Raw genomic sequence first — 24,042 nt, forward strand, 5'->3', positions numbered from 1 at the left:
AGGATCCCCTTGTCCTGTATTAGACTCGCACCACAGGCCCTGGACTAGTCTCCATTCACAAAAATGTTTACTTTCAGATACACTGGTACCAGTAATGTTGTATCATTACTCACAATCTTCTACAACCAGCAAAACAGATTACAGGTACAAATGTTATGCAGGGCTGGATATTTACTACATCCAATATATATATTACTGAATTGGCACACTGTATTATAAATAAACTTTTGTGGTATCCAATGTTGGAATAACTAAAGTGAATTCAGAAAGATGGCCCTGCTACAATTTTTAATAATAGCTGACAAAAAAGAAGTGTCTGGTAAGTAAAATGTGCAAAGCCAAACTATCGTGCCCCAGGGCTCTTATATACTAACTTGGCATACAGAGAGGAGAGTGATATGTACTAGAGATATGCAGAAGTGTAGTTACTGACCTGTACAAACAGAGGAAGAAGTATAGGGCCCAAATAGTTTGGATTGTGTGTGCAATGTGGGCATTGGTATACAGACATAACTTATATTGTGGGAACTACAAGGAAGGCTGTACAGAGGTTTTGGTATAAAGAACACTGGTCTGTAGAGATTGCACTGATCACAATATCTTTTTAAGGGAACACAGAGCTGCACCAGAAACCCAAACTGCCCTTTAAAATATCTCGTACTCCAGAAGATGGGCAGCAAGACAAAGGTAAAGGCTTGTTAAGTGGCACGCAACTCTAAGCATGCATTCTCCCTGCATGGTTTCCCTATCTTCCTATGCATGTTTCTGTTACTGGATTCCAAAGAGGCAGAGCATGTTACAAGCCTCTTATTCTTATCACAAGAATGTAACGTTCTTTTTATGACACACTGAATATAAAATCAGAACATACTGTTATGATATATACACACACACACATATAAATATATTTATATGTATACACACACACACACACAAGTGTGCTTCTCACTGTGTAAATAAATATTTATTATGGATTGATAAAATCTAAAACAGTGTTAAAGCAAGATGTCAAAATATTTAAGCAAGAGAATTAAAAAGCTGCAATAAAAAAGAACATAAGCCACACGGGGTTGTTTCTCAGTTTGTGGATAAAGGCAGGCTGAGAATCAGCCCCTACACACCAATCAGCTTTTGGATGTGCCTGCCCCCATAGCTACTGCATTGGCTGGGTGCATGCACATGGAGCAGATTTTAGCACCAAAATACATACTCACAACAGTGAGAAAGTTTTTCCATAATCTAAGAACCAGTCTACTGCACAGGTAATGTTGCAAGTGTTCTAGTCACTTGACCGCTTAAGCAAGGTTTATGATGTGCAGCCCATGTAGCGGCATGAGTCTCTGGCTGCCCTAAGCACTATCTAATGCTGCTGGTTTATTGTGCTTGGTGCATGGAAAAGGTCTTCAGCAGCATCTGGGATCATACATTCATACACAAGAAGCAGATGACCATTTCTGGCACAATTTATTAAGGAATTTTGTTATGGATTTTATTTTCATTGTCTTCACTGAAAAGACTGTCACGGTGTAGTGAAAAGACTTTGCAAATATGTATATGTATTTCATCATTCAGAGATATCTATCAGTCTTTCTATGTTGGTCTGTCCGTCTGTCTGTCTTTCTGTCTACTGGATGGATCCGCCAGCTCACCCTATCTGGGAAAGGCTGTTGCTGATCTTGGCTTTCCAACTAATTTTCCGTAGGAATTTTTAAGTGATCTTGGAAAAGTGACAAGTGATGGTGGTCAAGAGGAAGAGTGATACCACCTAAAGAAAATAACACTTATGGCAAGTCACTTGCAGGGTTATTGGGAGTTATAGTGGCTCATCTTCAGCTTTGGCAAGGATACCACCCCTTTTCCTTCTTATAGCAAGAGAGGGGATTTTAAACTGTGCACAAAAAGAAGCCATCTGTGTATGTTATGTATCACAGGGCTGCCAAGCTGTTGGGAGAGCAGTTCATTAAAAAAGGTCCTTAAACAACACGTGAGACTGCACAGTGATGATCTTTTCATTGTATTCTTTTTCACAATGCTTTGCACGAGCTTGCATATTAAGCAGACAGAGAGAGAACCTGACCCTGTCTTAGACTTTTAGGAATTATCACTTCTTTAAAAATATGTTTCTGGAATGAATACCTTTGCAGATTAGACATAAGATATGTGTAACATTGTGAATTGCAACAGTATATACAGTATTGAAGTCAGGTGCTCCTTCTCCCTCTGGTTCTGTAATCTCTTCCCATGGGTTTCATGGATAATTTTGTTTTGCTGTTATTTAAAATAGCGGTGTCTACCACAGAATTTCTTAATCCTGGCACTGAGTAAATGACTCTGCTGATGAAAGAACAATTCAAGTAGAAATTCTGTAGAGTAATTTCATTGCTCACAGCTGCCTTACTATACACAAGACTAATCAGCATATCTTCTGAATAAAGCAGAAATAAAGTAACTCTGTGTTATGAGGTTTAGCCCAGGTAACCCTGTATAAAGCTAAAGGTGAGGAGATCAAGGATGCTCAGGTACTCTTTGGAAGATTAAACTAAGTAGATTGGTTGTTTTAAAGCAATAAAGTGGAATACTGAATTTTGTGTTTAGGGCCAAAAGAGACAGGAGATCCTTAACTGAAGGCAGAGGGATTCTTGGAAGGTGAAGTGATTCAGTGATATACAGTTATGGCAACTTATAGAGGCAGAGACTAAAAAAGACTAAAGTAAATATATTGTGATGAGGTCAGAAAGATGTAAAAATATTCTGATTATAGCAAAAATGGACAAAAAGAATATGGACAGGCAGACATGGAAAGTGAATCCTGTGAGAGGGGCTAAGAAGTTTAGCAGATTAAGTGATAAGGGGATATTGGTATGGGGATTCTGTTAAGTGGGTATTTAGAGAAGGGTTAGAAGACTGAGACAGCAGTATGGTGCAGTGTTGGTAACCGAAACACAAGACAGAAGGAAATAACTTGTCATCTGGACAGAAAAGGAGGACAAATCTTAGATTAAGGGCATAGAAATACTGCATTGTTTGGGGTAGTCATAAATGCCTTTGGTACTATGTCATACTATTATGTAAGAAAGGGAATCCCGATTCTGTGATAAAGGCAGGGAAAGTTGACCAATACCTAAGAAAGCGTAAGGGCAGCATGGAATAAGTTTATGAAGGGATAGGAACAGTATCATAAGGCAAGAATGTGTGTGTATTCCCTGAAGTAAGTAGAACAGATCACGTGGTTTTGCTGTAAGGCTGCTTTTTGTTTCAAGAGGACAAGTTTCACATTACTGAATACTGAATAAAGAAGAACAACACTGACACTATCAGTTATACACAAGGCCACAATAAGGAATGTATTTGGGTATCAGCATTACACAATTTACTCAATTTATTGACAGCTAATAAGAGGCATATCAGAGCAGTAGGTGTAGGCGACTGGGATTATTCATAAATCTTCCACTTTTCTTTCTGGAAAAGGGTATGGTGCAGCCACACAGCATTTAGTTGTTGTGGTGGAAGATTTTATGATTTTATGGAACATATTTAAAAAAATTATATTTACTCAGATGTAGCATCAGAAAATTAGTGTTATAATTCTAGTTATTAAACCATTAATGCTCTGTGTATTTAGAAACATTTGCCATTGTGGCTACCAAAAGGTTTGAAGTTGCTGTTTATATGAATCCCCTTTAAGTGCAAATCCTTAGTTCTTAGAGAGTTTTGGCTGTGACTCTATAATAACACAGCTGCTGATGTGAGCACAATGAAATCATTGTACAGTAATTCACCTCTTCAGAAACAACGCTATCACATACATCAACAATTACAACCTCGGAGGACCGAGGAGCCACGGATGATGCTGTTCAAGCCAAATGGGATCCTTGTAACATGGTATGGGTTCAGTCAAGGGATTCTCGTATAGTCACTAGCAGATATCTGCTATTGCATATAAACACCCTACATCTGCAGAACCCTGATTATTTCAAGCAACAGTCCCATCCATGAGGCATTTCCATTCCAAAGCAGCCTTTGCTGACTAAGCTGCTGTGCTTGTACAGACATTGCCCGCGACTGAAGAATAGCTGATATTTTTCTTTTTGTCTTGCTGCTGTGGTTTCTGTGGAAACTCCTGGCAGCCATTTTTATCCATACCAGGGTCCCTGTTTTCCAGGGCTCAGTATCTCAGGAATGGAAGATGGCATAAGACTTCTGAATCCTGAGTTCAAGAGAATGGGAGCTGCAATTCCAAAAGGTACCAAGAGAATGAGCCAGTTCCATTTGCATACCAGATGCATGCATATTAGGGTTATCTGGGTGCATGGTTACATCGGTATTTGCACAATAAACATACTATCCTATATATTGGGAACATGACTTTTCACTCCCTTACTCCCTGCTTGCTCATATGTTATACTGTATGTTTAAATAAATGCCTATTTCTTCCAATATTGAAACTAAGTCCACTATGAACATTCCTTCACTGAATGATGGATGCTGTATTTAATTATTTGCTTTAGGATTATCCTGTGTGCTTTATCCATAAATACACTGAATAGATTTCTAATATATAGAGTCAAACAGAACTATTTTGTAGTATATATATAATTAGTAGTCCTAAAAGTATTGCAAACCATTTTGGACACCTTATGGGGTTCTCTCTCTCTGTTATAATACTTTCAGGGACTATTTTTAGCCAGACCCAAGGAATTCTCTCAATCCACTGGGTTTAAGAAGTAAAGCTAAATATCAGATCATCCCTTTAAATGTGGACTATTGAAAATATATCAGTGTAATCCAAGTTGCAAACTTTGCTCAGAATTACTAACCCAAGGCAACCAGCAATCAGCATTTACCTATATAAAAGAAACATCAAAAGTTTTCCTACGGGTTACCAGATCTAGAGCAAACTTTGTCGTTTTTATTTTATTACATTCCCACTTTTGTATTCTAGCGATGTATTCAACCACCAGCTGCACTGGCATTGGTGCAGCTCTATAGTGCTTATGTGAATTCATGATCAGTGCATTTGTATTTTAGAAATGTTTCATTTTACAGGGATAAGCTGGTCACCAGTTGCCCCATTCAAACTGGACACAAAAACAAATCTAATGGGTAACTAGCAATTTAATTAATATAGATGCATGGCTGCATAGAAAATAATGCATTCTGGTGCATGCAGCATGGACTGTTTTTTTATTTTTGAAAATGGGGTTAGGGTAAGCACAGTGGTGGCAAAAGGTAGATCATTCCAAATAGTAGAGCTTGAGCTGATGGCCAGTATGTCACATCAACACACCATTACCCACAAACATCTCCACTAGATCACCTCTCTGGAATCTCTCCATTCAGATAAAAAAAACTTATTCAAAAGAAGTGCTGTTCATTTAAAAAAACATCAACATTTTCCACAATGGAATGGAATTGTTACATTATCCATGCGTAAAACAGCACCATGATACTACATTTGAGGTGGCAAATCTAAGATAGGTACCATATAAATTAGTATTGGTACTCCTGGGTTACTAGATCAGCTATTAAAAGCACATATTCAAAAAACATATATTTGGGAAGACAAAAATAATTTGTGTACATACTTGGGACCAAAACCAAAATAGTTCTTTCTTGGCCTACTGTTTTCACAACTGCCTGGCTTTATGCAATCCAACAGGCAAGAATGATACATCTAAATCTGAAAAGAGAAAAATGTGCAGTACCAATAAAACACTATTAACAGTTCTTCTGGGAAAAGTAACTCATCATAGATACTCAGAAATCTGTTGGTTATTAAAGGGCACTGCATCAAAAATATATTTGAATTTAGCTTTTTTATTTTGCAATTTAAATGATTTTTTTCCTTACTTAGTTATAGAAGTTTTACATGTCTAATATCATGGTTTTGGCAGAGCAGCTCTGATCTGCTATGTTGGATGCCAGTAAGCAAAACCCCACCCTGCGTAGTGTTTACATTTCGAAGCTTGCTCCGAGCTGCTGTGCCAAAAAGAAAGAAAATTAATGTAAATTCTATTTATAAAGGGGTGAAAAACTATTTACATTAAAAACACTGTAAAGGACCTGTAAAATAAACAGCATATTTATAAAGCAGTGTATACACTGCATCATGATCCCTAAAATCATCCATTAAAAATAATTGCAGTGTTTATGAAAGTGTGTTTTCTTTTACACCATTATTTTACACCTCCTTAGACTTGGCATAATCTATTCAAGTCAATAGGAAAGCTTAAGGCTGAGGGAACACGGAGCGTTTGCACTTAGGCAGAGCAGACACTTTGTGTGCCCTCAGCCTAAAGTGGCAAGAAATGTCCAGTGTAACAAGCAGTGTGAAAATAATCTATAAAACAGTAATGGTGAAGGACACTTTTTACACAGATTTTTCAAGAACAAATTGCTTTTAATGTTGGAATTTTACACTGGACCTTGCTTATGCCTAAAATCAATACACAGCTTGCAAACATGCTGCATTTTAGAAGACAATGCCTGGCTCTGAGATGGAGTATATATGCTTCTTTACTTTATAAATAGGCCCCTAATACTGTTTATGGTGTGAACAGTACTTGAAGCAGCTCAGTGTGCATTGCACTTATCAGTCTCAGATCTCCTAGGTGCCTAGTTCAGCTGAAGTAGAAGGAAGAACGAGAATGGCAGAGCAAAGACCCATAGTTATCTATAAATATGGAAAAAAAAATCTTAAAAAAAGTATAAAAGGAATATAAGTTCTTCTAATGAAATTTAGTGTTGTCATGACAGAATTAATATGGCTGCCATTGCTCATTCAATAATATACATTGCCTGGATATGTTAATCATACGTTTTCATTTACAGTGGGGTGGGAGCAAGGTATACAATTGTTTACATTGAAATACATTACATACATGGCATACATTTGCATATACCTGCAGAGTTAAACACATGCATGTAAAATAATACAGAGGCTACTGACTGGCACTGTATTTGGTAATATAAACTTAATGTTGAAAGTAAGTGCTTGGCCCACAAAACAATATTAAAACATGGTAAATGTATCAGTATTGTGATTATTGTCTGACAATGGTGGCTCACTTTCTATTTAATTAGCAAAAAACTAATAGAAGTGACTGCTAGAAGGTATGGCTCAATGGTTAAATCACATGACTCTCAGGGAGGTCTGGGTTTTGATTCTTGGTGAGTAATCTTATTCTTTGTGCATTTTAAAAACAACTTAGATTGTAAGCTCTTTGTAGCAGGAAGCCATTGTGCCTGGATAATCAGTGAAAAGAACCATGCCTAGTCAGTAATATTATATAGAGTAGTAGCAGATTAACTGCAAATGTTATTCATTTCTGTGTGTATGGAGAATGCAAAATGTAAAGTACTTAAAGGAGAACTAAAGCTTAACTAAAGAAGTTGGTCAGAAATGTTGTACATTATGTTTTAGGCTTCTGTTCCAGCCCAAGGCAACCACAGCCCTTTAGCAGGGAAGATTTGTGCCCCCAAAGATGCCCCAATAGCTCCCTATTCTCTTTTCTGCTGATTCACTGCACATGCTCTGTGTGGCTGTCAGTTACTGAGCTTAGGGGCCCCTTCAATATACTGTGTATAGAGACTATAAATGGAACTGTATAAGGCTGATTAGTAATTAATTCAGATTCTCATTACATGGCAGCTTAGAAATCAGTTCAGTTAGCATCAAAATGTAATAATCAACCCTGTAGCATCAGCTTATATTACAGGCCAGACTCTTTTTCTGAATAATAATTTGCTACAGACCCTTTGATTATCTTCTCCACAGCTGCCCAGAGCCCACTGAGCATGTGAGTGTCACTGACACTTCTAACAAAATCTAAGACGGGGAGTTTTTGTGAGAACTGTAAAGGCCTGGATCATTACTATTATAGACATACTGAAACTTTAGGCTGGTACAATAAGTTAAAAAATATTTATTTATAGGGAGTAGTTCTACTTTAATATATCATACATTCTGACATATGAAGGAATAGCTGAAAATACTTTGTTGAGAAGCTGAAAACATCTTAATTTGATATACATTAATTGATCAGTGGGGATCAACAACAAATCCTTCACTGAGTTCCTATTTTTTACTACAGGCTGTGATGTGCAGGAAAAAAGTATAAAATGTGCATGTTCTTTAAAATCATCTATACACTGCTGTAAATGCTCTTATATATTCAATGCTTGTTTTTTTCAGTACCCCATCTTTTGTATTTTTTCTAGCTTCTTGTAGATTCAGTAGACACTGGCACTGCCATGCAGCAAATTACTTTTAGCGTCACTCTAACGATAACTATAATGTTACTATTCTCCAAGGTATTGAAGAAAAGAGCTGGCACAACAGTTCTTCAGGTCCCTGAAATGTCACATTTTTTAATTAAACACGCAGGGTTAATCCCGCTTCATGACCTGTTGCGCCGGCTCTTTTCTTCAATATATTGAATACAAGGGGGTGCTGTTCCCTCGGGCCGTGCACCGGGTTCCTTAAATTGGAGAGGCTAGAAGTGCTGGTGATCTTTTCAGCTACTATCCTCCAAGGCCAAGCAAAGCCCTTGCATTACTACATGATCATTACTAGATCAGTGAGTCTATATACTATAAATGTGTGCTGCTCTCACTTACGTTCTCTTTCTTAGTTCTTCAGCCATTATATTGAATTTAGGAATTGAATAAACTCACCCTTCATTCTTTGGCAATTTATAATTTAATATATATTAAGGGAGACAATACTTATTTTACTGTGCCTGGTAAACATGCTATTTTGACAATAATACATATACTATTATCCTTATAGTCATGCATGTGTTTTTTCTCTTTTGTGAATCTAACTTTATGCACCCATAGTGCCACCATAGGTCTCAGGAACTCCGTAAGTGTGCAAGCCCTGTAACTGTATCTCTGTATAACCAACTAGTAATCAGGACAAATTGGCTGTGAAAATTGTACTGGTTTTTTTGAGTAGCCATGCGGCAGGCTTCTGAACTGTGTATATAAAAAAACCTTGTTCTATCAGCAAATCATATTAAGCCACTGGCAGTAATATATTTTTAATAAATGCCCAACAATTACAAAAAATACAAAACAAAAAACTTTCACGGGCTGTACCTTCTGTCGTTGTCCTTTTTATCAAGATGTGGATTGTCTTTGTGTGGCATTTTCACTGTTTCTCTGTCTCACTCTGTACCTTTCCTGATGATGTTCTCCTAGCCCTATTTTTCCCAAAAAGATATCCTGCAAAAGTGCAGGTAGCATGAGTTCATTGCTGTATTGAAATAATTTACTTTATTTGCATTTTGTTTATTCCCATCAAGTTGTCTTCTTTGTTACAGAATCAAATAATTGAATATTATCTGTTAGTAGGTGGACTGTTATGGTTCCAGGACAATTTGTACAGATTTTCTTTCTTTCAGAGAGAGAAACATTATAAAAGTTGTGTTGAAACACACAATGCATCTGTTCCTGTAGCCTTGTTTTATTCTATTTCTGTACTATAACTATACTATAATCTGTTTTGGGCCTGGTGTTACATTTCTTGCGCTGCTACCAGGAAGGAAGTTTTTTTTATTTGCTACTCTCAGGCACAAGCAGGGTTTGTTCCTCTTTATTACCTCATAAATAGAAATGGTAAGTACATTAATGCATTATTAATTCTTTACTTATTATTTTCTATCCTAAGGTCCTTTAAAGGAAACCTATTCAGTGATCCACAGAACACACATGCTTGCTTACACATGTTTAAACAAATAAAGCATTGTAGTTATTTGTAACATGTAAGTCTGTTAAAATAGTCAGTGTTTTGGCAGAATGATCACTGCGAGTGATTTGTATCAGGAAGCTTCCATTCGAGAATGTTTGGGTGAGTAGAGTGGCACACTAGTGATTACATTTGTTTCCCTTATGTTTAGGGCGACCACTCACCATTTTCAACACTCAAGCTCAGATAGCTATTGGAGGGATGGACAGAGGGCGTCCATTCCAGGGCCAGCTTTCTGGTCTATATTACAATGGCCTGAAAGTGCTGAACATGGCAGCAGAGCCTAATCCTAATATAAATATCAGTGGCAGTGTGAGGCTGGTGGGAGAAGTCCCCTCCATCCATGGTACAACACCAACCACATCCATGCCTCCTGAGATGTCAACAACTATTATGGAGACCACAACGACTTTGGCCACCACTACAACAAGGAAGAACAGGTCCTCACCAGGGTCGACGGTAAAGCTTTTCTTGTATATATAATTCCAATTTTGACACTTGTCATTGAAAGAAATAAGAATATTTTTTTTTATTTAATAAGGAAAAGTATCTGTGTAGCTGCTTAAGAGAATCTGAACCTGATCTTTCTGAATCAAATATGAACTCTGTCTTGTTTGTCATAATCAGTTATCTCTCCAAAGAAGAAGTACTGCAATAATTATGCCGCTTTGTCAGATTATCTAGCTGGGAATGTAGTTTAGGGATCTGTGCAGAGAACATCACATTATCTGGTAAATTAATTAAAGAAAAAATTAGGGAACACTAAAATCAGTATAAATCATAAGGCAATATTTTATTTTCACTAAATAAATTGTTACTTAGATTGTAAACTCTTTGGGCTGGGAACTGCATATTGAAACTATCACTTAAGCATTTATTCAAGGCTATACCCTTGTAAAGCACTGTGTACAATTTGTGGTGTTATAGAAATAAATACATGCAAAATACAAATACACACCAGTGTGTCTGATAATAAAGGTAAAATGGAATATAAAGTAGCTCAGTGTCATTGGGCCTAGTACCAAAAAAATAGAGAGATTGTGTGTTAATAATAATAATTCCCAGTTTATAAAGGAGACAAAGCAGAACCTGGCTTGACTGTTTGCAGCATTTCATACGCCACCTTTGTTTGTTCCTTATCACAGTTCTGCTTTAATTAGCCTTATCCAATTAAAAGTCATATCTAAGCCCTGTGCTCATGCTGAACACTCTGCACCAATCCCTGTCGGCATTTAATAAAGCTAGGCATGAGAGAACAAAATTGACTTATAGCAGCCTTGTCATTTGCAAGATGAAGTCAAAGTGTGTCAGGAGACATGCTTCCTCTTGGGTTATCGATGCTTTTAGAGAATTCAATGAGTGTGTTTTGCCATTCGCTGATTGAAGTGATACTCTATTGGCTACCTGAATAGAGAATGCTTTTTTCCTGTGTTTACTATAGGCTGTTATATGAATTTATTTTTGATATACCATGCTCCTGTTTTCCACCATCCAGTTCCAAATGCAATTTTCTCACATTTATCTGAGGCTTCTATAAGTACATTATTTGCACTAAGTGTATTACATCTGATGACTTGGCTTAAGTCTTCAAATGTGATTTTTGTAGTTTAGTTTTTCTCAGCTTTATTAAGGTGTTTGCATGTAATGTTCAAACTGCATACACAGCAAACTGCTTTGCTAGTGCAAAAAGCAATATTCCTAATACTAATCCTCAATATTTCTTCGTACTGAGAAGCATATAAGTATATTCTGCCTTTAGCTCCTTAAATCAGGTCAGTTTTGCTAAAAGGATTCTTTTTTAGGGCTGTAAATATTTCTATGTCAGTTTTAAAGAGCCCTCTCCCTAGGAGAGAAGTATGGCTTGTGCTTTCCTCACAGTTACACTATACACTCCTGATGTTACTGGGAATATATAGCCACAGTTTCATAGGATTACCAAAGGGAAAATTTGGCTCAGACCTATAAGCCATAGTGACTTCTTGGCAGTTTTTTTCTGTCTGTAGCTAGAATAGTAAAAAATCAAGTTTGCTCTTGGTTGCAGTTGCAGGGCCCATAAAAACCTAGCCTATGATTATGCATATCCCTTTGTATTCCTACTGTTCTGGCCCTCTGACTAGGCGATAAAGAGACACCAGAACCTAGTCTGAATATTGTCCTCTTTTACATGTTACATTTTGGTTTTCCCTTTTCCTTTTTTGCCACTTAAACTCTTTTCTAGTATGGAAAGGTCACTGACCATGGCAAGTAGGCAGTGGTATGGTCAACAACATGGAAGAAAAACAAAAGAAATAAGATGATTACATTATCTATTATTGCAGTGTATCCATTAAAGTATCTTAACTTCCAAGGAAAAAGCAGAATAGAAATTGCACTAGATTAAAAACTGTGAAAAATAAAGACAGATTGCATATGTAAAGTTAATCTAGGTGAAATTTCCTCTTTTATGATTACTCCAACATGTATTAAACTGAAAGGAAATGCGTATCCAGCCATGCTACTTGTTTCCCATTCTCTAGAGCCAATTTGATTTTATTCTATAAAGTAATTATGGCTGCTTAGAGATCTACAGTTATAGATAATTAGGCAACATCTGGGAATTTCTGCTACACAGATATCTTCAAATGGGACAACACATGTCTAAGGAATGCAGATTTGTGAATGCTCATTGATTTAATTCAACACTCCTTTGTCAAGATACGCAGCACTGTACAAAATGGGAGCATAACAATGCACTTCCTTAGCAGTGATAACATGCTCAGTCTGGAAATCAGCTTTATTCAGACTAGACTAAGCAATGTTACAGGCTGGGATGGACTCTACTGATCAGCTCTTTCTCTTCTTGTTACTTGAACACTGCATCCTATCATTCTCTAAAGATAAAAAGCCTCATTTGTCACATCTGCCTAGACTAAAGCTTCCTACATGTTCAGCCAAAGGGGCAACAATATAGCTAGCAGACCCAGCAGCTGGTGAGTACTCACTGAGGTAAAACTTCAGTTTAGGTGTCAGAATCAGAGTATCTTCTCAATCCTATGGTTTTCTTACTACATGAATACCATAAATGCATGCAGGAATATTTAACTTTTAGGTGCTGTCCACTTCTGTGTTCCTAACATGTTTCTAATGTGTTCTGATTCTTATTTAGTAGAACTAGTCAGATTTGCAGGCTTCATTTTTGCTCTGCCTCAGATTGAATATCCTTTCATCTGCCTGCATTTACCTGAAAACAGGTTGATATCTGCTTTTCTTGTGACTAGTAAATCTGTTTTTAAATTGGATACTTAGTTTCTCTTCAAAGTCAGATTTAAGCACAGCAAAATCAAGCTGCATGGGATTTCCATATAAATCTAGCAAGAAACCAAACCAAAATGATGCCTTGGATCTTAGCCTTATCATTGAGTTGAAAATGTATCTAGCCATATTGTATATACACCAATGTGTATGGTTTTATATATTATTTGGACAAACTCATTTGATCCTTTAGCAGGCAAATCAGCAGTATGTTACAGCCATTGGGGAAGGCTCGGGGACATCCTTGCAGAGGTGACCTTGATTACTATCAGAGAGGCTCAAGTGGTTTAATCTGCAGGAAGCAGAGAGTCCCATCCCTTGCTGAGCACAGCTGCGTAAATATAACAGATGACATATTATCACCTCGCTTTGTCTTCAACCTGCACACAGTGCACTATAAAACTCATTCGCCTTTATCTCCCGCCCAGCCGCAGGTGATGGATGCCACTGAGTTTACGGCAGACAGCACAGCCTGTGCTGGGAGAGGCCGGTGTGATATGGATTAGTGTTATTACAGCAGAGCTCTCCTACTGCTCTAAAGATATCCTGCAGAAGTCCTGGAGGACAGTTGAAGGGAAGCAGTCCATGAGGAATTTATAGCTCTCTCTGGCCCAGCCATACCTGCCTATTTCAACACCTTGCACAATATATGAAACAGTATTGCAGATTTTTTTCTTCTTCTGAGCTGTAAAATATATTTGGAAAATAAGGCAAATGCATTTGAAGATGCGTTCCCTCTGATTGCTTTTTAGCTATTTTTTATGCAAAAAAGATATATATAAGTACTAAATTAGTAATTTTCACACACAATTCTCTGCAGTCTCAGATGCATACAGTAACATGTATTATAGGAAGGCAGCTATAGGTTCTATCTTTCTTATAATTAGATACCACCATAGGATGTTCAGAGGGTATAGGAAAGTACCTTGTAACTTTACTGGCAGTTATATAACAGGCTGTGTTCTAGTTTGCACTATCGTAATGACTGCAGGGGTGCTGGCCTAGCAGGGCTCACTGATCACTTAATCGGAGCAATCTGTCCAAACACAGATAGAGAAGAAAGTGCAGAAGCCCCTTTAGATAGAAGCTGATTGTTGATTCATAATAGGAGAGATGAAGTGAAAGAAATCGGAGTGTCTAAAAATGGAGAAGGCCTGCTCTCTTATACAGTAAAGCCGAGTACAAGGAAAGCATGGGTACCTACAATAACTATAGCGAAAATAACATTGCTTCATCTCCTTTACAGAGCACATTTTAGATTTTAGGGCTTATTTACCAAGGAGTGGCGAGAGGTGGATGTAAATAAAACTGGTTCGAAGATTGTGCATAACACAGTAAGGGTGAAGACACATGCAGCTACTTGTCACGGCTACTAATGGCCAGAAAATCCCCTGCCATAGACAATACTGAGAATAGCCTCAAAAAACACACTTAGAGACAATTATCAGTAAATGATCAGCATTGTCTGTTTTTGTAGCCGTAACAAGTAGCTGCTACTAGTAGCTCTGTGTGTCTTCAGCCTAAGGTACAAAGATTTATGCCTCTGGAATGAAGCACAAAGATTAGTACCTGACTGTGAATGCCACATTCACAATCCAAAGGGAATACTGTTTTTCTAATGAATATTCTTCTTACAAGTGATGACTTGGGTTAAAAATATGAAGCTATCACATTCAAATGGCAAGTGTTATCAAATATGCCAATAGTGATATGCTTGTTGCTAGGTTAAACAGTACAGGCAATGTAACAGTGCACTCAATGGGTAATGTACTTCGTGTAACACACTAGAAGCACTGTGCTTATTAGGTGTAATAATCCAATAATGTTCTTGATGGATGAACTAATGCTCACTATAAAATACATTAGTACTGCTAAGTTTGTTGGGTTCTGAAGTCAAAACAAAAGAGTATAGTACATTAACCACTTAGGGCCAAGCCACAGGATTCCTACACTTTCACTGGATGTGCCTGTAGTAGCAATGCATTATAGAACCATGTCTGCGTCTGCTGAGTTATAGCCAATAACGACTCCTTTGTGTGCTCTCAGAAGGATAAAGCTTAACGAAGGAGTGAAAGGCGAGCCAGTGAATTAAAGGAGCTATAAGTCAGCCGAGGCAGGGCACAAATCATAGGCTGACAGTATGGCTTCTTCAGACCTAGGAGGTGCAGATTTATCTTCCACTTCCAGGAGGACCGCTGATAAGTTTTGGCTGCTTGCAGAGTGCATTAAAATGAGGGATTGCTTCTTCTGCCAATGTATAAGACACATTATGACTCCTTCATAAAGGAGCTAATTCCTCTGCAGTCCCAGATGCTTGACTTTTAGTTATGCTAAATAAATATTCAGACAGATATATGCTATATAGGATTATTCATCACATTAGCAGCATGTCTTCACTAAATAGGATTACAGTTCTTTTGTTAGTGCTTTATCTGTGGTTGTGTGCTTGCTCCAGAGATCTGTGCAAGCAGGGCATTAAGAAGACATCAATGTTAGAGGCCAAGGACTAAAATAGGAGTATATATTGTACACATGTTGAGACAGACACACATGTTGAGACAGACATACATTTCTCTAGCAAGAGCATAGATTGCCACACAAGAGTCAGCACCACACATACCACAATCCCCCATATATGCACTTATGGAAACTTCTGCAACCCCCTATTTATTCAGCTTCCAGTGTTCCCTTTTATACAGGTAAGCTTAAAGAAGTAGAAAAGGCTCTATTACAGGGGGTGGGTGCCAAACGCTAGAATCCCACCCCCCCAGTGATACCCGGCCCAGTGCCCAAATTCTGGAAAATTCACATATTAGTGCACTTTCAGGATCTCAACACCATGTGTGTACAATACTTGATGAGCAATATTCATTTACATGAGAAAAACCTCTTCCATATCCCTGATGGATGTTAAAGGGCACCTATCACCCCTATATTGTTTCCACCACCAGAGATGCCCAGCGCTGAACTACCCACACACTCCCTGCTTACTTACTATGCACATGAGCCTGATGTAGGAGCGATGGATGCGACTCACCTTCCTACGTCACACACATGCGCATAATAAGCAAGTTGTGGCACTCACTAATTATGCGCATGTTTGTGCCCCAACATGGCTGCCCATGCCGGGGGCTCCCTCCCAGTCTAAGTAGGCCAGTGCTGGCTGGGGCAGTTTTTTAAAAAAATGGAGGCTCATGAGATAAGCTTTTCTAAAGCAACTACATGAAGCCCAGTGTTTGTTTCTTTTCTACTCTCTTGCCTTCTAATTCCACCTGGCACTAGGCAGCAGTGACTAAAGATCTTTGTTTGCTGAGCCTCCCATTTTGTGAACATTTATTATCAGCACACATGGGTATGCAATAAAATTTTATTCCAAAGAGATTTTTATCTTAGGACAAAAGCCTCAAAGGGGGTTCTGTCACAGGAAAACATTTATTTAGAAAATGCATCAGTTAATAGTGCTCCTCCAGCAGAAACCTACACTGAAATCTTTTTCGTATGAACAGATATACAGTAAAGGGTATATTGATATACACAAACGCACACAGTGTGAACTTAAATAATCGTACAGTGACTTCCAATAACAATGACTTTAAATACTAAATACATTATACAGTGAGATGCAGAGGGTAGTGACATCACACATATGTCTTAAACAGTGAGAGGCACTTACCCTTCAAAAAAGCAGGATGCCTGGGGAACATTTTAGCATTGTATAGGTAAAAATGAAGTCAGAAATCGCTTGTATTTAGCGGTAGATGTGAGAATAGCACTGTAGGACGTGTAGAATATGTATATATAGACTGTGTATACAGAGAATACCTCTGTAGGAGAAATAGCAGGACAAGCCAAGTCAGTAAAATGATTTAGGAAATAAGTGAGTAAAAATAGCTTATCTAAAAGCAGTTGCATTGTGAAGTGCTGCCTCTTTCGGACAGTAATTATTGGTTCAAGAAAAAAATTAAATGGTAGACTGAATTATCTGCAATGTAAAAAGTGTAATTTAGTGATAAAAATCCCTTTAAAGATAGCAAAAATAGCAAATGTGCTTTATTATATAGCTTTTTACAGGTCTTGCGCAAAAGGGTTAATATGAACATGCCCTGCAACTTTCTTGGTTGATTTCAAGGCCTGACAAGCTTTGATAAATTCTCATTCTCCTTATAAATATATTATCCATGTGCCATTGCAGGCTGTACATCACCTGTGGCATTTAGATTGCATGTAATAACTGTACCACTGTAAAAAACAAATCTGGAGAACGGGGTCCGTGACAGCTTTATTCCTAAGTCTTCCAGCCATTCCTCTTAAATTTTTGTCACATGGTACTGTTAGGATTTTCCAGTCTGAGCATCAAGGTGAATATAGCACAAGAGCATATATTGGTTGGTCTGTCATTTGTACATTCTTGTTCCCTACATAGTCTCCATATAGTTTATTTAACTCCTCTCCCTAATAATTTGCCATACGATACACCTTTAGTGGAAGAGTGGCAGGGGTTAGTGCAGGGCTTGGTTTGGGGCACTAGAGCGAGATACAGCCTGTTGTTTGTGGGAAGTGACAACCAGATTTTTGTTTTTCTCAGTAAAAGTAGTATAAGGGCTAAGAGAGATCAGAGAGGCAGCAGGGGACTGGGGGAAGCAGAGGGACTCATGACCTGCAAGAAGTGGAAGACCATAGACTGGGAGACTGGCAAGAATAGAGAATCTCTAATAACAAGATGTGGAATGGATTGTGGATGGGGTGAGGCTGCCTGTTGGGACCAATGAAGGGCTTTTGAAATTGGGGTATGACAGACAGGCAATTCTATTTCTGCTGTTCATGCTCATGTTCTCTTGCATCTCTCACTGCTCCATATAATTATCTGTATATGCTGGATGCGTGTTAATGGACTCAAAAATGGCCATGTTTCATTCCACTTGTGAGGCAGTTCCTGTTATGTACTGTCACAAAGCCTTCATAGCACTATCAGCTATGTGGTGTTTTTATTTCTTTTTTTTTATAGCAGTCATTATGTAACCTCTCAGATTTATACTGTGCCTTCTCAAAAGCTAGTAAATGTTCTAACCCATCATGTGCCTGCTATAAATACCTCTTATTCCTGGATGTCTGTTACCCTTATGTGCATGCGCTTGGGTTTTGGGACATAATTATGTTAAAAATTGACAGTTGGTATTTCCAGTTTTACTGTGAGACCATACAGATGAGCCACAACTCAATGACCAGCCATCCTTCCAATTTGCTCCCATGTGGCCCATCATACTGCATTTGTTACAATCCAGAATAGGGAAACAAGAACCAAACAGATGAATAATGTATATGCAATTTAGTCACGCAACAATTTTGGGCTTTGCAGTGATATTAGGGCTCATATATTAAATGTCAGCACATGTGTTATATGTGGTAATGGGCACGATACAACATAGCACTTGTTATTAGAGAGTCTCTGCACTTTCAGGTAGTTGTGTATTTGTTGGGGTATGTGGAGGAAAGTGAATTGCTCTTGGGCACAATGGAGAAGGCAAAATTCAGGGCCCCCACCGCACCTTGGGCCAAGTGATGCTTCTGCTTACACTTGTAGAATTCTGTGAGGTGAAGATTGCCCAACTTTTTTTTTATTATAACATTTAGTAAATTAACCCTCCTGCGTAAATAAAATGTAACTGCACTATTAAAATATTAAAAAGCTTGCCCTTGTCACCCTTTTTGGTCAGTCCTGAGGCAGTCAGGAATCACATTTCCTGTGCCCAGTGTAGGACCCTAGTATGTCACAAACTCATAGTATCCATTTCACATCTATCCATATGTCTAACCCAAAGCCAACAATTCTACATGCAGAATCAATATTTTTGATTCTATAACTGAAACAATAAAAAGGGCATAAGCAGTGTGTACATTATGCCAGAGAAACAGATCACTATCCTATGACTAAATAATAAATATTACAGTGATGTTTTTCTTATTACAATCCAAAGCACAGAATACAGAATTATAATAGTTGTTGCCAATGCATATTATATAGAGTGATTCTCTTCACGGTGACTGTTTGTCCTACAAGAAGTAAATGCACTTCAGTTTAAAAGAAAGAATGTACCTGGGACAGGTGGGAATAGAAACCCCTTAGTGTTCTGTGTGCAGAATCAGCGAAAGCAATGAATCATCAACTGTCCCCGGCCTTCTGGCATCTGACACAGGAGAAGTGAACGGTGGGGGTTTCTGTAGGAGGAAGGAAAAGGGTGAAGGAAGAGATGCAGATACCCCCAGATCAAGGATGTTAAGAAACAGCAAATCAGTTTTTGGTGTATAATACAGATACTCCTTGTTCTATGTATGAAACAAATACATCTTACTCTGCATATAATACAGATAGCCAAAAGAAGAGAAGAGAACCCCTTAAGATAGAACTACACCGCAGCCAAGGTTTATAAATCTTGTCTGGTATGTTGCTCCATCTAAGTGGGTTTTTTGTTATTCTTTTTGATTAGTACATTGCCCCTGGGAAGCTCCCTCTCATCCAAGAATACTCCAAATCCAAGGTTTTCAAGTGCTTGTTTGGAGACGGATTTATAATGCAGATACATCTTGTTCTATGTATATAACTCGATAGGGTTGATTCACTAAAGTGCGATAAGCGTTATCGCATGCTTTTTTGCATTAAAAAAACACGCGATTCGCTAAAATATTATCGCATGCGTTGTCGCATATCGCGTGCGTTAAATAGCGCGCAACTGAATGCGTTAATTTTAACGCATTGCGTTAATTCTTGCGCAGAAATAATACTATCGCATGATTCACAAACACTTAGACGCGCTAAATATCACATTAGTCTATGCGAAAATTAACACCTACTTGGGGCAGGCGGTAATTATAGAAAAGTACAGTTAATGAGCTTTTGGCAACACAATATGGACTTTGCAGTGGGATTTATTCAAGTATGTGTTGGCCCTAGAGTGATGTAGCCTCCAGTCTGCAGGGAAATGGTCATTTTCAGAACAGTAGTTTTCCGAAAGTAATGGCGTGTATGGCTAATGTGGCGTGCGGTTTTTCGTGCTGCATTCATTAGTGCGTTGCATCAAGTACCGCACGAAAATAGTCTTCGCGACTTAAATAACACAAACAGCATCGCGTCTAAATTAACACAAGTATCTTTTTAGTAAATCGTGCATTAAGACGTGAAAATTAAGACGCAATAACATTTTTAACGCATGCTATAAATAACGCTAGTTTTAACGCACCTTATTGAATCAGCCCTTATGTATCTTAGAGATACGCCTTACTCAGTACATAATAACAGATACATCTTACCCTGTATAATACAGATGTATCTTGTTCTGTGTATAATGCAATACAATTTTTCACAGATACTTAATCAAAGAGATAGATTTGTTTATTAATTATTTGTATCTCTAGAAACCATCTACAACTATTGTGAGGGGTGGCATGAATTGATAGTTGTGTTTCTGCTTTTGCTACAAGATTCTACAGATTCCCCTTGTCATTTTTATTTACCTTATAGTAATGTGATGGGGGTGGGGCATAACCAAGTGATCTGTGGCATCATAAAAGATGAAGCCAAGCCCGGAGCTCCTCTCTCATGGCCTACTTTACTGTGCTAGACAGATGCTGGTATAACTGCTGTGCTGCAAGCAAGAGACAGATGTTAATACTCTCCATGTGTCCATGTGAGCCTCAACTTTAGTGCTAACATGAAATGAACTTTGTACAAGGTCAGGGTTTGTGCCTTTCCTGCCTTTTAATTTATTTTTCTTCTGGATGTATAGATCTTTAGTTGGTTGTATTTCAGTGAAGGAAAACTCTAAACTAAGGAAAGTATTACTCGAAAACATATTGTTAAACCAGAATACAGATTTATGCTCTGTTAAAACCTGAATCAAAACAATGCCTGGGACTTATAGAAGCTGATTAATTTCAATCTGCTGATTATAATAAATTGCATACATAAAAACATTTATGCTATGTAAATATGGGAATTATGAAAAACATAACATGCATGCATTTATTTAGTTTTTCCCTGTACATATGTCAGTCTGTAATAAAGCAGAGTGGAAGCGCACATGTCAGACTTATATCCCAGCTCACAGTATTGCTTCTTAAAGACCATCTAGTTCAATTTAATATTTGTGGGGTTTTGAAACCTTTTCTTTCTATGACCCAGCAAGCAACACAGCTACTGAATATACACACCACCACAGTGAGCCTTCAGACAGTGAAAGTGATGTGACTTGTGATACTGGTTTTCTGCTAGAATTGCAGATATACTGATGACATGATGTTGTAAGTGAAGGCTAGAGACCTTAAGAATCTCCAATAACAAGATGGGAACCAAAAAGCCTGTCCCCTTAAATATTTTTTTTTTTTTACTAATAGCTGAATGATGTTTTATATTCTGATATCCTACTATTGCATTTTTCAATAAATGTCTCTGTTCAGAACCATATGCACAGGAATAGACTCAGTACCTTATATTGTTATTGTGTGTGATATCTACTTGTCTTTTCAACTACGACTGTTTCCTATATTCCTATTTCTAAAAACCTGCTTTACAGTTAGCGTGACTAACCTGGGAACTTATCTTGCTCACTACACAATTTAACATACTTATTTGTATAAGAAGAACATATTGATTTACACTGAAGGGGCTGGTTCTTGTTTATTTAGTTGAAGGGGTGAAAATTAGCAGCCCATGACCCATTGTTTGTCTCTCTTCTCCTGCAGCTCACAGACGATATTGGTTCATCTGCAGAATGTTTTATCAGCAGTGATGATGAAGATGTGACTGATTGTGATACAGGCACAGGTACGTCAGGTCAGTGTACTTTCTGCTTGCTATTTCTTAATGGCCTAAACAGTGTGCTTTAATGTTTGCCTTTCACTAGGCAAAGCACTTGTCAGCGTACAAGAATTTCTTGAATTTCTGCGTCTATATAGCTGTTGCTTTCTTTAAACCTATGTATTTATCCCTTTCTGCCAGTGTGTATCAAAATATTCATCTTCCAGCCTTTATATCCAGTTAAACCCATGGAGAAAACAATTAGGAATATAGCTAAAACTCTAACAGTCTGTAATACTGCACTGGCTAGAGAAATATCCCATCATGGTTATGTGGAGGCCACAGAAACCACTCTCTTCCAATTGTTTCTCCATGTGTTATCATTTAATAATGCTTGCCTTGGATGCTGCAACATGTATCCAGCCTACAAAACAAGACAGGTCCAATTCTAGCAATCACTGTTACTTACACTCTGAGCTTGGATTGCTTTTTTCTGTGCTGTTCAGAAATGCTTCAGTTTTGGAAGGCAGAATATAAAAATGCAGGTTGGAAAATCGAACTATATACACCATCTCCTTTGGAATACCTTTGAAAACCAAGATGCAGATGCCCCAAAACTCGTCCTGCCAAGAGGATTATACTGTTTTTTCTTCTCACTAAAAACATAGTGTCACAGTGAAAAGTTATGTGTTCCCCTGCAGTTGAATGCAGGTCTCTCTGCTGCAGATGGACAGGTTGGAAATCCATGCCCACACTCTACATGCTAAAAGGACTTTAATACCTTGTAATGTTCATATTCTGGGCAGAATGTCAACATTAAAACATGAGCCTAATTTGTGCTCTAAAAATGCCATACATAGTTTGCTTTCCCCTGCTTGCCCTCATCTATACTTACACCTTAATGTGGCAGGTGCAATTATGCTGGAATTAATTTCTTATCATGGGAAAAACCATAGTGAATCTTGCCCTTTTGTACTTTAGTAAAGGAGCCTTGCTGCCTAGTACTGCTACCAGTCCTACAAGGAGTAGCAGTTTTGGCTGTAGACCTAGAATGGACACTAGCAGAGCTAAAAGTACTAAGAATTATAGAGGTAACACAATCAACACTAGTAAAAAAATGAGTGGCAATAGCAAAATTAGCAGAAATACTGGCAGATGTAGCAACATAGTATCAGTTATACCATCAGCCAGTAAATTACTAGCAGTAGTAGCAGCAGCAGCATTAGTACAGTATTTGCTGAAGTCTGGAGACTGGGAAAAGACTGTGCATCAGCTTTCTGAAATATATGGTCTGAAACACAGTGTGACATAGGCTTTTGCTGATATTTATTCAGTTGGGAAAACACCCTCCCACTGTAGACAGTTCCATACATTATTTGCTACCCCTCTGGGTAAATTGCTTTTATCGTCTGTCAGTGAGGCTAGATATGCCTACAGAGACCACAGTTACTGGCAGCTCTTTTTGTCCAGGGTCTACACTAGATTGCTCTAAATTTCTCTGCTGCATCAGCTTAAATCTTATATCTGCAGAAAGCATTTTCTATAAGAAGATAATGTCTGCATGTCAATGGACAAACTCAGTGTTAGGTGAATTATATGTGGCCACACTGTGAGGTGTCTTTGGGTGGTCCTATAGGTGCCAAGGGTGAAACCTGAAAGTGGTTAAGAAAACAAAGCCAATTATTAAAAATATGTAAATAGAAGGTGAAGAGAAAGTCCTGAACAGGAATTCCATAAAACTTGGGCCCATGGGCTTCCTTAAAATGTAAGCTGCTTGATTTTGTATCTTTGAAACCTGGTTTTGTCCATCACATGGGAAAGGCCTGCATTATACTGGCTGGGAGCTATACCAGTGAGGAGGTTATTTTCTGTCCAACACATTTAGATCCTGCCTGATTTTCCCAGTGTTCTAAGAATATAATGCATGCTGTGGTTACCCAGGTTGGATTGTAAACAAGTGGCTCTTATTATGTATGTCAGTCTATTCAACTATTCAAAAACTATATTTAGGTATTTACCCATATTTATTAAATATATACAAGATTTGTATATATTTATAAAAAATGAAAACATTTTCTGTTTGTCCACCTCATATTGCACCGCATGATTTTTTTGGTGATTTAAAAACCATTCTGATTTTTTTTTAATCATTTCATGTCTGTGGTTGTTTAAAAAGGCATTTCATGCCACAGTTAATTTTTTTATATTC

General features: G+C 37.9%; 1 protein-coding gene and 1 long non-coding RNA gene across 19 annotated transcripts in view; one reads left to right on the top strand and one right to left on the bottom strand.

The window, feature by feature from the left end:
* Positions 1 to 24,042, top strand: part of nrxn3 (neurexin 3) — a 290,056-nt gene that overhangs the window by 245,972 nt on the left and 20,042 nt on the right. For 9 of the 18 annotated variants that reach the window (XR_001925157.2, XR_004219588.1, XM_031890849.1 and 6 more), the window contains 3 exons: positions 610 to 687; positions 9,903 to 10,210; positions 21,779 to 21,869. Coding sequence is in view for 15 of the 18 variants with exons in the window: in XM_031890849.1 (XP_031746709.1) it covers positions 610 to 687; positions 9,903 to 10,210; positions 21,779 to 21,869 (477 nt within the window). In the remaining 3 variants the exon portion in view is untranslated. The remainder of the gene's footprint in view (positions 1 to 609; positions 688 to 9,902; positions 10,211 to 21,778; positions 21,870 to 24,042) is intronic. The other 9 variants (XR_001925158.2, XM_031890850.1, XM_031890852.1 and 6 more) reach the window with 3 other exon arrangements.
* LOC108648355 overlaps positions 19,014 to 24,042 on the bottom strand; it is a 65,149-nt gene continuing 60,120 nt past the window's right edge. Inside the window, exon 3 of the long non-coding RNA XR_001925159.2 lies at positions 19,014 to 19,258. This is a non-coding gene — a long non-coding RNA (uncharacterized LOC108648355). The remainder of the gene's footprint in view (positions 19,259 to 24,042) is intronic.

This window comes from Xenopus tropicalis, chromosome 8 (genome assembly GCF_000004195.4).
Source record: "Xenopus tropicalis strain Nigerian chromosome 8, UCB_Xtro_10.0, whole genome shotgun sequence".
Classification (NCBI taxonomy): Eukaryota; Metazoa; Chordata; class Amphibia; order Anura; family Pipidae; genus Xenopus; species Xenopus tropicalis.